This window comes from Microcaecilia unicolor, chromosome 3, assembly GCF_901765095.1.
Source record: "Microcaecilia unicolor chromosome 3, aMicUni1.1, whole genome shotgun sequence".
NCBI classification, from domain to species: Eukaryota; Metazoa; Chordata; class Amphibia; order Gymnophiona; family Siphonopidae; genus Microcaecilia; species Microcaecilia unicolor.
The window spans coordinates 357,560,288-357,576,208 of NC_044033.1; the positions used below are offsets into that span (position 1 = coordinate 357,560,288).

Consider the following 15,921-nt stretch of genomic DNA (forward strand, 5'->3'; position numbering starts at 1 on the left):
AGAAGAGAAATTAGAGATCCCTGCAGATACCAGGCCTGGGAAAAAAAAACCCACAATCCTTAAGAACCTGGCAGCATCTATTTTTCAAAAACACCTTCAAACCAGTTCAAAACTCGACCTGAGAATCCCAATTCAGAAAGTTTACAAAGCAATATTTCATGATTTACAGTGTCAAACACTGCTGAGATGTCAAATTACAGCAAAACTGATTGGAACACTTTACCCAATAATTTTCTGATTTCAAATGTTAAAAGCTATTAGTAAAATTTCAGTACTATAGAAACATTGGAATCCATGTTGGGAGGAGCTTAATAGATCAAACTGCAATATATAATTTGTTAATTGAGAACTGATCAAAAACTCTATTAACTTAGGGCCCTGTTTACTAAGCCTCGCTACAAAAATATATGGGTATATCATTTAGCACACACTAAAAACACTAGTGCACCTTAATAAACAGGGCCCTTAGTCAATAAGGGTATGCTTGCAATGTTGACAATAGCTTTTATCTGCCATTATCTTTATTACTAGATTAGAAACAAAGTGATAAAGCGAATGCTACATACCTGTAGAAGGTATTCTCCGAGGACAGCAGGCTGATTGTTCTCACTGATGGGTGACGTCCACGGCAGCCCCTCCAATCGGAAACTTCACTAGCAAAGTCCTTTGCTAGCCCTCGCGCGCCCGCGCGCACCGCGCATGCGCGGCCGTCTTCCCGCCCGAAACCGGCTCGAGCCGGCCAGTCCAGTATGTAGCAAGACAATACAGTTCAAGGGAAGACACAACTCCAAAGGGGAGGCGGGCGGGTTGGTGAGAACAATCAGCCTGCTGTCCTCGGAGAATACCTTCTACAGGTATGTAGCATTCGCTTTCTCCGAGGACAAGCAGGCTGCTTGTTCTCACTGATGGGGTATCCCTAGCCCCCAGGCTCACTCAAAACAACAACATTGGTCAATTGGGCCTCGCAACGGCGAGGACATAACTGAGATTGACCTAAAAAATTTACCAACTAACTGAGAGTGTAGCCTGGAACAGAACAAACAGGGCCCTCGGGGGGTGGAGTTGGATCCTAAAGCCCAAACAGGTTCTGAAGAACTGACTGCCCGAACCGACTGTCACGTCGGGTATCCTGCTGCAGGCAGTAATGAGATGTGAATGTGTGGACAGATGACCACGTCGCAGCTTTGCAAATTTCCTCCATGGTGGCTGACTTCAAGTGGGCTACCGACGCTGCCATGGCTCTAACATTATGAGCCGTGACATGACCCTCAAGAGCCAGCCCAGCCTGGGCGTAAGTGAAGGAAATGCAATCTGCTAGCCAATTGGATATGGTGCGTTTCCCTACAGCCACTCCCCTCTTGTTGGGATCAAAAGAAACAAACAATTGGGCGGACTGTCTGTGGGGCTGTGTCCGCTCCAGATAGAAGGCCAATGCTCTCTTGCAGTCCAATGTGTGCAGCTGACGTTCAGCAGGGCAGGAATGAGGACGGGGAAAGAATGTTGGCAAGACAATTGACTGGTTCAGATGGAACTCCGACACAACCTTTGGCAGAAACTTAGGGTGAGTGCGGAGGACTACTCTGTTGTGATGAAATTTGGTGTAAGGGGCCTGGGCTACCAGGGCCTGAAGCTCACTGACTCTACGAGCCGAGGTAACTGCCACCAAGAAAATGACCTTCCAGGTCAAGTACTTCGGATGGCAGGAATTCAGTGGCTCGAAAGGAGGTTTCATCAGCTGGGTGAGAACGACATTGAGATCCCATGACACTGTAGGAGGCTTGACAGGGGCTTTGACAAAAGCAAACCTCTCATGAAGCGAACAACTAAAGGCTGTCCTGAGATCGGCTTACCTTCCACTTGGTAATGGTATGCACTGATTGCACTAAGGTGAACCCTTACGGAGTTGGTCTTCAGACCAGACTCAGACAAGTGGAGAAGGTATTCAAGCAGGGTCTGTGTAGGACAAGAGCGAGGATCTAGGGCCTTGCTGTCACACCAGACGGCAAACCTCCTCCAATGAAAGAAGTAACTTCTCTTAGTGGAGTCTTTCCTGGAAGCAAGCAAGATGCGGGAGACACCCTCTGGCAGACCCAAAGAGGCAAAGTCTACGCCCTCAACATCCAGGCCGTGAGAGCCAGGGACTGGAGGTTGGGATGCAGAAGAGCCCCTTCGTCCTGCGTGATGAGGGTCGGAAAACACTCCAATCTCCACGGTTCTTCGGAGGATAACTCCAGAAGAAGAGGGAACCAGATCTGACGCGGCCAAAAGGGAGCAATCAGAATCATGGTGCCTCGGTCTTGCTTGAGTTTCAACAAAGTCTTCCCCACCAGAGGAATGGGAGGATAAGCATACAGCAGACCTTCCCCCCAATCCAGGAGGAAGGCATCCGACGCCAGTCTGCCGTGGGCCTGAAGCCTGGAACAGAACTGAGGGACCTTGTGGTTCACCTGAGATGCGAAGAGATCCACCAGGGGGGTGCCCCACGCCTGGAAGATCTGTCGCACCACACGGGAATTGAGCGACCACTCGTGAGGTTGCATAATCCTGCTCAACCTGTCGGCCAGACTGTTGTTTACGCCTGCCAGATATGTGGCTTGGAGCACCATGCCTTGACGGCGAGCCCAAAGCCACATGCTGACGGCTTCCTGACACAGGGGGCGAGATCCGGTGCCCCCCTGCTTGTTGACATAGTACATGGCAACCTGATTGTCTGTCTGAATTTGGATAATTTGGTGGGACAGCCGATCTCTGAAAGCCTTCAGAGCGTTCCAGATCGCTCGCAACTCCAGAAGATTGATCTGTAGATCGCTTTCTTGGAGGGACCACCTTCCTTGGGTGTGAAGCCCATCGACATGAGCTCCCCATCCCAGGAGAGACGCATCCGTGGTCAGCACTTTTTGAGGCTGAGGAATTTGGAAGGGACGTCCCAGAGTCAAATTGGAGCAAATCGTCCACCAATACAGGGATTCGAGAAATCTCGTGGACAGGTGGATCACGTCTTCTAGACCCCCGGCGGCCTGATACCACTGGGAGGCTAGGGTCCATTGAGCAGATCTCATGTGAAGGCGGGCCATGGGAGTCACATGAACTGTGGAAGCCATGTGGCCCAGCAATCTCAACATCTGCCGAGCTGTGATCTGCTGGGACGCTCGCACCCGCGAGACGAGGGACAACAAGTTGTTGGCCCTCGCCTCTGGGAGATAGGCGCGAGCCGTCCGAGAATCCAGCAGGGCTCCGATGAATTCGAGTTTCTGCACTGGGAGAAGATGGGACTTTGGGTAATTTATCACAAACCCCAGTAGCTCCAGGAGGCGAATAGTCATCTGCATGGACTGCAGGGCTCCTGCCTCGGATGTGTTCTTCACCAGCCAATCGTCGAGATATGGGAACACGTGCACCCCCAGCCTGCGAAGCGCCGCTGCTACCACAGCTAGGCACTTTGTGAACACCCTGGGCGCAGAGGCGAGCCCAAAGGGTAGCACACAGTACTGGAAGTGGCGTGCGCCCAGCTGAAATCGCAGATACTGTCTGTGAGCTGGCAGTATCGGGATGTGTGTGTAGGCATCCTTCAAGTCCAGAGAGCATAGCCAATCGTTTTGCTGAATCATGGGGAGAAGGGTGCCCAGGGAAAGCATCCTGAACTTTTCTTTTACGAGATATTTGTTCAGGGCCCTTAGGTCTAGGATGGGACGCATCCCCCCTGTTTTCTTTTCCACAAGGAAGTACCTGGAATAGAATCCCAGCCCTTCTTGCCCGGATGGCACGGGCTCGACCGCATTGGCGCTGAGAAGGGCGGAGAGTTCCTCTGCAAGTACCTGCTTGTGCTGGAAGCTGTAGGACTGAGCTCCCGGTGGACAATTTGGAGGTTGAGAGGCCAAATTGAGGGTGTATCCTTGCCGGACTATTTGGAGAACCCACTGATCGGAGGTTATAAGAGGCCACCTTTGGTGAAAAGCTTTCAACCTCCCTCCGACAGGCAGGTCGCCCGGCACTGACACTTGGATGTCGGCTATGCTCTGCTGGAGCCAGTCAAAAGCTCGCCCCTTGCTTTTGCTGGGGAGCCGCGGGGCCTTGCTGATTCGCACGCTGCTGACGAGAGCGAGCGCGCTGGGGCTTAGCCTGGGCCGCAGGCTGTCGGGAAGGAGGATTGTACCTACGCTTGCCAGAAGTATAGGGAACAGTCTTCCTTCCCCCGAAAAATCGTCTACCTGTAGAGGTAGAAGCTGAAGGCTGCCGGCGGGCGAACTTGTCGAATGCGGTGTCCCGCTGGTGGAGAGACTCTACCACCTGCTCGACTTTTTCGCCAAAAATGTTATCCGCCCGGCAAGGCAAGTCCGTAATCCGCTGCTGGACTCTATTCTCCAGGTCGGCGGCACGCAGCCATGAGAGCCTGCGCATCACCACACCTTGAGCAGCGGCCCTGGACGCAACATCAAAAGTGTCATAAACTCCTCTGGCCAGGAATTTTCTGCACGCCTTCAGCTGCCTGACCACCTCCTGAAAAGGCTTGGCTTGCTCAGGGGGAAGAGCATCAACCAAGCCCGCCAACTGCCGCACATTATTCCGCATGTGTATGCTCGTGTAGAGCTGGTAAGACTGGATCTTGGACACGAGCATAGAGGAATGGTAGGCCTTCCTCCCAAAGGAGTCTAAGGTTCTAGCGTCCTTGCCCGGGGGCGCCGAAGCATGTTCCCTAGAACTCTTAGCCTTCTTTAGGGCCAAATCCACAACTCCAGAGTCATGAGGCAACTGAGTGCGCATCAGCTCTGGGTCCCCATGGATCCGGTACTGGGACTCGATCTTCTTGGGAATGTGGGGATTAGTTAATGGTTTGGTCCAGTTCGCAAGCAATGTCTTCTTCAGGACATGGTGCAAGGGAACAGTGGACGCTTCCTTAGGTGGAGAAGGATAGTCCAGGAGCTCAAACATTTCAGCCCTGGGCTCGTCCTCCACAACCACCGGGAAGGGGATGGCCGTAGACATCTCCCGGACAAAGGAGGCAAAAGACAGACTCTCGGGAGGAGAAAGCTGTCTCTCAGGAGAGGGAGTGGGATCAGACGGAAGACCCCCAGACTCCTCGTCAGAGAAATATCTGGGATCTTCCTCTTCCTCCCACGAGGCCTCACCCTCGGTGTCAGACACAAGTTCACGGACCTGTGTCTGCAACCTCGCCCTGCTCGACTCCGTGGAACCCTGTCCACGATGGGGGCGTCGAGAGGTAGACTCCCTCGCCCGCATCGGCGAAGCTCCCTCCGCCGACGTAGTCGGGGAGCCTTCCTGGGAGGTGGCCGCGGTCGGTACCGCACGCGGTACCGACGTCGGGGACCTCAACCTGGGCGATGGGCCAGCCGGCGCCACGCTCGACGGTACCGGTGGCGCAAGCACCGCCGGTACCGGAGGGGTAGGGCGCAACAGCTCTCCCAGAATCTCTGGGAGAACGGCCCGGAGGCTCTCGTTTAGAGCGGCTGTAGAGAAAGGCTGAGAGGTCGATGCAGGCGTCGACGTCAGTACCTGTTCCGGGCGTGGAGGCTGTTCCGGGCTGTCCAGAGCGGAGCGCATCGACACCTCCTGAACAGAGGGTGAGCGGTCCTCTCGGTGCCGATGCCTGCTGGGTGCCGAATCCCTCGGCGACCCAGAGCTCTCGGTGCCGACACGGGGAGGAGACCGGTGTCGATGCTTCTTCGATTTCTTCCGAAGCATGTCACCGGAGCTCCCCGGCACCGACGAGGAGGACGTCGAATCCACCCGTCGCTTCCTCGGGGCCGAGACTGAAGAAGGTCGATCTCGGGGGGGCTGTACCGCAGGAGCCCTCAGGGTAGGCGGAGACCCACCCGAGGGCTCACCGCCACCAGCAGGGGAATGGACAGCCCTCACCTGCACTCCACCCGATGCACCACCGTCCGACGACATCAGCAGACGAGGTCCTGGTACCACCGACGTCGATGCAGCTATCCGATGTCTCGGCGCCGATGCAGAGGCCCGATGCCTCGATGCACTCGATGCAGGGGCGGCCGAGAAAGATGGTCTGGACGCTGACGACGTCGATGCACTCGAAGATCCCGGTGCCGATGCCGACGAAGAGCCCGAGAACAACACGTTCCACTGGGCTAGTCTCGCTACCTGAGTCCGCCTTTGAAGCAGGGAACACAGACTGCAGTTCTGAGGGCGGTGCTCGGCCCCCAGACACTGAAGACACGACGAGTGTCGATCAGTGAGCGAGATAACCCGGGCGCACTGGGTGCACTTCTTGAAGCCGCTGGAAGGCTTCGATGTCATGGGCGGAAAAATCACGCCGGCGAAATCAAAAGCCGAAATGGCGAAATTCGAAGCACCAAATTTAGAGGGAGAAAAAATCTCGACCGAGGCCGAAAAAAGGCCTACCCCGACGACGAAAGAAAACTTACCGGGGCAAAAAAGCTGGAAGTACGGGGAGGATTTACACGAAACCCGGCGGGGGGTTTGCGGAGCACTTCCCGACTAGGACAAAGCTTTCCCGAAGGAAAAAAACACGTTCAAACAAATTGGACGCGCGAGGTCGACTTTCCGGGGCTCGACACGGCGAAAACACGACCGTACCGAGTGCGGACAAAAGAAGACTGGCCGGCTCGAGCCGGTTTCGGGCGGGAAGACGGCCGCGCATGCGCGGTGCGCGCGGGCGCGCGAGGGCTAGCAAAGGACTTTGCTAGTGAAGTTTCCGATTGGAGGGGCTGCCGTGGACGTCACCCATCAGTGAGAACAAGCAGCCTGCTTGTCCTCGGAGAAATCTAGTGATACCATGTTAAGAGTTTGTGGCTCTTGCAGCAGCATCATGTGACCCAAGGGTTTTGTCTATAACTTAACCAGGCAATAGAAGATGTAGTAATAGTTTGCTTTTAAATCTGTCACCTGAATTTTTTTAAATGCCCTCTAATTCTGTATCACAAAATGACAAATAAGTTGTCTCATTACTTTCTCTACACTTTGACCTGCTTTTATATGAAGCATTATACACATAACATGAAATAAAAGAACAGGTAGCTTCAGTTTCTGCTTTATGTTCTATTCTTTGACCTTCCCAGTCCAGTGAATATTTTATATTTTAATTTATTGGTTAAAATACCAAAATAATTTGTAAGATCAGCAGTACTCAAAAGGGTGCCCTATTATACAGCATACATATTTAGGCTGGGAACAGTGGCAAGTGCTCTGTACCTTCAGGTGAAAGACTAGGGCTTAATTCTAAGGCTACTCTTGCTATGGAGGCAGCACTCAGCTCCCAATTTGGTAGGGGGGGGGGAGGGATGCAAAATGAGGCAGGGGCTCTGCCACATAATAATCACAACACCAAATGATCAAATTTGGAATACACATTCAATGTATTTTAGCAAGAGTTGTGGTGTGTAGCCCTACTGTCTTTGCCATGACTGGGTTGAGCTATAAAAAAAACTGGGGGGAAAATTCAAATGAAAGTTCAAGTGATGTTGCCCAACAGAGGTTGGTTCCAAACTGAACTAAAAACGCAGAGGAGGAAATTGTTAGGCCAAATAAATGAAATAAAATAATTTAAAAAAAACCCAAAAAACAAGAACAAACATGCTTGGGCTCTTAGCTTTACTTTGGAAGGGAGACACCTCCTTTATAATGTAGAGTTAAATCCTAGTATGCAGAGATTTTATAGCACAGTAGAACAACTGTACTATATAAAAATTTAAAGGGAAAACAAGTTTTATGTAATTACTACAATGGCTTAGAAGGAAAACTGTGAAGGTGCACATGTGTATAAGCAAATAAGCAGATAAAATTAATAAACGCCTGCCACCATTCCAACCTGAAGAGTACACTGAATCATGCATAACAGCTGAAATACATTACACAGAAAATCAGGGTTAATAAAATTAATTTCAAACAAGCAAGCTAAGTGATTGACTTACAGGATCAGCTGGTGCAATGTTAGAATCAAATTGGGTCAGAGTTTGTGAGCTTGAAGAGCGTTCACTAAATGTCTCCCACTGCTGAACAGACAGAGGAGAGACAAGTCAGCATGATAAGAAAGAGGGAATAAAAGATCATTGTAGAAGATTTAGCTTAAAAGTTCAGGGAGCTGTTCTGCAAGAAGTTTCTTGTTATGACAGCAAGAATAGATTAAACAAAAACAAACAACAATCTAAAACAGTTAAATTTTTTGTGCAACTAAAATATTAACACTGCATGCATGTCTACAGAATTTCGCTCAAAACTGGGCATACTAAGCTGCAAAAGATGCAACAAGCAGTATCTGTTTCTTTGAAAGGAACCGCTGATGTACAGAAAGGTTCAAACTGATTTCTTTTTTGGCATAGGTCAAATATGGCTTACATTTCCCAGTTACTGAACTGGTGAATGTAAATTTTTCTCTCTAGATCAGACTGAGTGGCACACAAATCTGATCTTCAGGCCCTGGTTGCCAGTCCCATGCTGTCAGTCTTAAAAACATGCATTTAATATTTGTGAAACATTCTTCTTTTAAAAAGTTTACTGACATCTTGTTAAAATCAACTAAAACTATATTTTATTAATACTAGCACAATTACATTTGCTGACACAAGACCTGCACATTATTCTTTGCATTATATTTATTTAAAAAATTAATCTGTTTAAAGCAATAACATGCAAGACATTTTATACAGTTAGATCACCGATGTCCACATAAATCAAACTAACAATTTTTAAAGTTTTGAAATCACTGAAAATTACGTATGTTGCAAATACATAGAATAAGGACAGTGTTACATAACTACCATGGCTCTATAGCATGCATGTTCCAGGAGCAACCAAACAAATCATATCCACTGTATTCTGGTTTAAGATTAAAGGTTCATTAATGTCACAATATATGCAAACTAACCCTTTAGGAGATACAGCTTCCCAAAGTAGAAATCAAGTGGTGTATATATTGATTATGAAATCATCTCTGCTATATCAAAGAATTTAAGGCCCTGATACTCAGAACAGTAAGGAAGAACAATGTCCTAATGCTCAACTCTGAGCATTAGGGAGTTCGGTTGCATGACTGTGCCTTGGCACGGAAAGATTGTGTGCAGAAGAGTTCTGCAGTAAGCTCAGCATCTCTTCGCATGCGCCTGACGAAACCCGAATATGAAGCACACATTGGTGTCTGTTTTCTGCAGCCTAAATATAAGCGTTTATTAGTTTTATTTTTATTTGGATGCTTATATTTAGATGCCAATGTGTGTTTTCACTTTGGGAGTTTTTAAATTTGTTTTAGCATAGCCGCTTTAAATTTAGACTTAGGAAGCACACACCAATGGGTTCTTTCACTTGGGTCTGCTATTTTTCACGACCAGCACTTAAGAAGGGCTTCCATGGGCTTCCTTCTGCTTCCAAAAGCAATCAAAACCAACAGATTATGCAGAAAGAAGAATGACTCTTCTCTGAGCATCGGGGAGGAATACAAAATGATCTCATTTACATGAGCTTGACTACAGTAGCAAACCCACTTGAAAGCTCGTCTGTGCACTCATTTGCTGCAGCACTCTGAGCCTCTCAACATTCAGCACAGCTAAATGCAGGTGCTAGAATGGCGCTAATGGTTTCTAGCGCCCGCGTTACTTCTGAGCATTGGGGCCTAGGTTCTTAAATACTTTCTAACCATTATTAAAAGATTAAATGTTTCCAAAACTGAAAGGTTTGAGCGTTTTTTGGTTTTTTTTTTGCGGTTCTCGGTTAATACTCCTTTTTAAATGTAATCTTCCTTAACACAATCAGTAGTAAGATCAGATAGTACTAGAAGTCTGCTGAACTATGGTGAGCAATGCTGACTACCCCATGTACTATGGGTTTAATAGTTATAGTCTGATGTCTTCGTCAGCAACTTTCTGACAGATTCTGTTGCAAGAGGTAGAAAATTCAAGGGCTAAAGTTCTGTAGAATACCAAATTCACTTATACTCAGTGTTGTGCGGTATCATGTTACAAATAACACATTATAGTAATTACTTTTTCATGGTAATTAAATTAGCAATTAGTTACTTGTTAATTATAGTAATGGAGTAACTATAGTTAATTACTTTGTGGCAGTAACGGCATGAGGATTACAATTTGTTACATACACTCTCTTGCTTCCCTTCTCCCACAATCCCTCCAGCATCATTTCCTCTGCTCCCTCCTCCCCTCCCACTCCTTGTCAAATCCAGACATCTCTCACTCCCTTCAAACCTGCCTGCCTTAGATTGATACTGGTGCTTCTTTTCTCTTTGTTTCTTCTTCGCCACTTGAATAGCAGACCAGTCAACGCTTCATCAGGCTGCCTCCTGCCACAACCCATGCCATAGGCCTTTCCTCTGCCAGATCCCGCCCGTCGAAAATAGGAAATTGAATCAGAAGAGCAAGATCTGGTAGAGGAAATGCCCCACAGTGCGGGTTGGCTAGAGACAGGGGACATATTCAGGTACAGAAGGAAGGATTATTGGTAAGAGAACAGGTTTGGGTTGAGTTTGATAAGAGAAGTGAAGTGTCTGCCTGCAAATGAGGTAGGCCCAAAAGAGAACAAGGCAGCAATCATGTCTATGAAACAGATATAAATACAGTATAGCAACAGATATATACATCATAGCCACAAAGTAGCCAGTGTAGATGCCATAGCTATACAACAATTTACAGAAGTGTGTGTTGTCACCTTTCTGTGCCAAAATAGGCAGAGTCTGGCTGCAATCAGGTCAGGCTCAAGGGAAAGCAAGGGAGCAATCAGATCTGTGAAATGGAGATATAAACAGTATAGGAACAGGTATATTATTCTTGGAACGCCCAGACCCAGGGGAGGGGGGCAGAGTGGAGAAAGCAATGCCAGAGGGATTGTGTGAAAAGGGAAGTAAGAGAGAGAAACAGAAAGCAAAAGGGAGGGTATAAAAGATTAGTAGACAGAAGATTGCATAATAATAGCATCAAATATTTAGTATTTTTTTGTTAAAAGTAAGAATCAGTAAAAGGGAAAAGGGAAATGGGAATACTGCCTGTCTGAGGGTTTTTTTTTTTTTTTTGCAACTACATTCAAAGCGGTTTACATATATTCAGGTACTTATTTTGTACCGGGGCAATGGAGGGTTAAGTGAATCAAATTTTTTTGTGGTCACTGTGTAGTTCTTTTTAACGATTGTCACAGAACAGTATGATGTTTTTAGGTAGTGTTTACACTAAAGTTAATTTCTATTGATTTGAGTTGCTATCTATTAGAACATGGAAACCCATCTAATAGGCATGGAGTGGAGGAGTAGCCTAGTGGTTAGTGCAGTGGACTTTGATCCTGGGGAACTGAGTTTGATTCCCACTGCAGCTCCTTGTGACTCTGAGCAAGTCACTTAACCCTCCATTGCCCCTGGTACAAAATAAGTACCTGAATATATGTAAACCGCTTTGAATGTAGTTGCAAAAAAAAAAAAAAACCTTAGAAAGGCGGTATCCGGAAATGGCGATCGCCACTACGGTATTTGTGAGCCACATTGAGCCTGAAAGGAGGTGGGGAAATGTGGGCTATAAATGCAGAAAATAAATATCAAGTCCCATTTCCCTTTTACTGGTTCTTACTTTTAACAAAAAATTACTAAATATAAAGTGAATATTAATTTCAATGTTTTTAGATCATTGAATGTGCATAAGAGACGGCAATTGAGGCCAAGCATTGTGAGATTTTATAATTTTTATTTATTTTATTTTGTATTTTATTTTATTGTATTATGTTTTTAGATTTGATCTGCTTTTATCTTATATGATTTGATTGTGTTTTTAGATATGTTTTATTATAAAATATACTATGTGCTGTTTATACTTTATTCATTATGTATTTTTATTTTGTAGCTTTTTATACCCCTGACGCAGCCTGAGGGCGAAACTTCTTCTATTACCCTCCTGTTCCATTTTTTTTTTGTCTTTTTTGATCTGCTTTTTTTCTTTTGGTTTGCTAGTTCTGTGGCAGATCTTGGCTTTTTTTTTTTTGTTTCTGTCTCCTTTGTGTAGTGTTGCATCCATCACATAGGTTTATTACAAAATCTGTTATTAAACTATGTTTATTTGATTGAATAAAACCATTACACTCATCTAATGTTCAAAAGGAAAAGTAATTAGTTACTCTAAACTGGTAACTGTAATCAGTAACTACTTTCCTAGATGGATAACAGTAACTCTAATTAATTTCCTAGATAGCTAAAAGCAGTAAAAGTAGCTGTAAGTAATTACTTTTGAAGTGTAATCAGCACAATACTGTTTATACTACGCGTATACAAATAGAATTCACTTTACTGAAAATCTTATTTTCACATAGTAATACTGCAGATGGCAAAAAAGCTCAACCAGACGAGCAAACATGTGTGGACCTCTCTCCTCCAGACAGCTTGTAGAGAACAAGAGATATGCAGGAAGCACCATGCAAGGTGACAGTTGTTATTTGACCCATTACTTCACAATGACTAAACATCTCAGAAACCTCGGGCAGGCCTCTGGAATAGTGGGAAGGACTAATGGAAAGAAATTATTCAGTTAAATCCTAATTTCTCCTTCTATTACATACCTTCCCACTATTCAAGAACCTGTGGGATGTTTAAAAGCAATCCCTAGAGTGGGTGGGATCCTGGAGCCTTGCTGCCCTGAGGACTGAAGTTCCAAAACTGGCTTCCAAGCATGCCACAACATCCACCCTGTAGTGCTTGGCAAAGGTATGCAGCGTTGACCATGTTGCCGCCTTGTAAATATTAGCCTGAGACAGTAAGGTAGCTTCCGCCCAGGATGTCGCTGTATGTTTCATAGAATGAGCTTGCAAGGCCTGAAGGGGCCTGCGTCCTTGCAAGCAAATAAGCTGATGGGATAGTCTCCTTCGGCCAGTTAGCAATTTTAGGCTTGGAAGCCATGATGCCAAGCCTCTGCTTACCAAAAAGCACAAAGTTTGTCTGATTTGCGAAACTCATTTGTGCCTTCCAGATATCTAATAAGGACTCTATGCACATCGAGAAGCTTCAAGAAAGAATACTGAGCCTTTTTGTCCTCTCTATGAAAGGACGGAAACTCCACAAATTAGTTGAAATGAAATGCTGATACCACTTTCAGAAGGAAACAAGGAACTATGGACAAGGACAAGGAGACACCTGCCTCTGAAAAATGGAGAAAGGGACCCTGACAAGAGACAGCCTGAAGCTGCAAAAACCTACATACTGATGCAACAGCCACCAATAACACTGTCTTTATAAGATCTTTCAAGGAGGCCTCCCGGAGTGGCTCAAAAGGAGGCTTCTGAAGAGCCCGAAGGACTGAATTATGGTTCCACTCTAGACATGATGTAGAAAAGGGAAGCCACAAGTGGCCCAATCCTCATAGGAATCAAATGATATCCGGGTGACCCACAATAGACGCCTTCTATAGTCGGTCTCTGAACAGACCAAAATGCAACCTGAACTAACTCCAATCCTTTCTAAAGACCTGTCTGAATAAACACTAGAATGTGCACAATCTAAGCAGAGAAGGGAGAAAGTCTGCGCTCAGAACATCAGCCCTCGAGCATCCGCCACACCCTCTCATACACCATGGATGTAGAGCGTTTCTGAGCCTGAAGCAAGGTAGTAATGACCGAATCAGAATAACCTTTTCCTCTCAACTGAGCCCTTTCAATGGCCAAGCCACAAGACCACAGATCCTCCATGAGAACTGAACCTTGATTCAGTAGGCCGTGAACCTGCAGAAAACGGAAAGGATCCCCATCTAGTAGTTGAATCAGGTCCGCATACCACAGCCTCCGTGACCAATCCAAGGTTACGAGAATTATTTGACCACAGTGCAATGCAATCCTTTTCAACACACAGCCTACTATGGGCCAAGCAGGGAAGACATACAGTAGATGTCTCTGGCCAGGGCTGCAGTAGGGCATCGATCTCCATCAAGCCTGGTTCTTTCCAACAACTGAAGAACTTGGGCACTTTGGCATTCCTTTTCGTCATCATCAAGTCTAGAAGCTGAGAACCTCATCAGTTCACTATCAGCTGAAAACTCTGGCTGGATACTTCCCATTCTCCCAAAGGAGTGCCTGCTGAGAAAGTCCACCTCCACATTCAAGGACCCAGCAATGTGAGCTGCCAAAAAGCAGAGAATATTTTTCTCCATCCAACTCATGAGAGAAGCCACCTCCACCACCACTGGGCAGCTGCAGGTCCCACCTTGCTTGTTGGTATATGCCACCGCCGTCACACTGTCAGAGAAACCTCGGATCTGGGCTCCCACCACAAAGGGAGCAAATTCTTGTAAGGTATTCTGCACTGAGATCCAAGCAATTTATTGAACACTGAGACTCCTGTTCTGTCCAGGTACCCTGTGTCAAATGGAACTTGTAATGAACTCCTCAATCCGACTTGCTGGCATCTGTAGTCACCACCTCCCATTGTGTTATCAGAAAGGGAGTTCTAGCGATCAAATTCCTGGGTGACAACAACTGCATACTACGTCTGGCAACCAGCATCCAAGGAAGATAAAGGTTGTACTTCTGAGATACTGGAGACCAGCAGCTGAGACTCCTGTAACGGCCGCATATAAGCCTTTGCCCATGGCATCACTTCCATCACCACTCTCATTGACCCCAGAACCTGGACGTAGTCCCAGACCTGGAGCTGGGCTTGACTGAGAAGATGAATCTGTTGAACCAGCTTAGACTCCTGTGTTCCATGAGGAAGATCCTCTTTCTTGCTGTGTTGAATAGAATGCCCAGATACTCCAGCATCTGCAATGGATTCAGTCTGCTCTTCTCAAAACTGATTACCTAAAACAACGACTGCAGAAGATGGACAACTTTGTCCATTGCTGCCACACCTTCCAAATAGGATGACACAAAAATAAGCCAGTCATCAACATATGGGTGAACTCTGATTGTTTGGTGCCAAAGAAAGGCCGCCACCACCACCATACCATTGGTAAATATTTTTGGTGTCATGGTAAGACTGAAGGGCAAAGCCCTGAACTGGAAGTGACGGCCCAGCACCGCAAAATGTAGAAACCTCTGATGCAGCAGCCACATGGGTATATGCAAGCATGCCTCCTTGAGATTAAGGGCAGTGAGAAATTCTCCTGCTTGAACTGAGGCTATGACTGCTCTTAAGTGTTTCCATGCAAAAGCAGGACACTAGAGGCAGAAGTTTAGACCCTTGATATCTAATATTGGATGAAAGGTGCCTTCCTTCTTTGGAACAATGAAGTTGATGGAGTATCTGCCTTGCACCTATTCGGCCTGGGGAACTGGAACAATGGCCTGGAGCACCGACAAGGAATCTACGGTGGCCTGAAACTCAATCACCTTGGTTCCCTTTTGACATGGAGACTGCAAGAAGAAAGGAGCGACCGGGCGGGAGAACTTCAACTTGTAACCTTTTCTAAGAATATTAAGAACTCACTGATCTGACATGACTTTGTTCCACACCTTCCAAAAATCCTGAAGGCATCCTCCCAGCAGAGGAAGAGAAGAGTGGACCAGCCTCTCATCATTGCGAAGTTCTGAAGGTATTGGGTACTCTAACTGACTGAGAGGAGGACTTTCTGCTTGGCCCATGGTAGGCTGTGTGTTGAAAAAGAAGATTTGGCATGCCTGAAAGCAGAACTTCTGACCATATTGCTGATGACCGGGCTGGTACCATCTGCTATCTCTAAATCAAGGGCCCCCTGAAGGGATGACCAGAGGCATATTGCTGATGACCGGGCAGGTACCATCTGCTATCTCTAAATCAAGAGCCACCTGAAGGGATGACCAGAGGCTTTCAACTTATCCTCCGGCAACTGCTGTGGCTTAGTTTCCACCAGGTTGACCCAGGGTTGTGGGTATAGGCTTGTTTTTGGAGCCTTTACCTCAATATTTAGATTCTTCTTATGGCCTTTGATGTCCCAGACTGTCTTATATTCAGGATTTAATGGATTTACTTCAATG

The 15,921-nt window shown here is 46.8% G+C and overlaps 1 protein-coding gene across 1 annotated transcript in view; it reads right to left on the reverse strand.

Annotated features, from left to right (window-relative positions):
* The window catches only part of REPS1 (RALBP1 associated Eps domain containing 1), a 294,751-nt gene that overhangs the window by 120,707 nt on the left and 158,123 nt on the right, over nucleotides 1–15,921 (reverse strand). Inside the window, 1 exon segment of the mRNA XM_030198532.1 lies at nucleotides 7,911–7,991. Within this exon segment, the coding sequence (XP_030054392.1) occupies nucleotides 7,911–7,991 (81 nt within the window).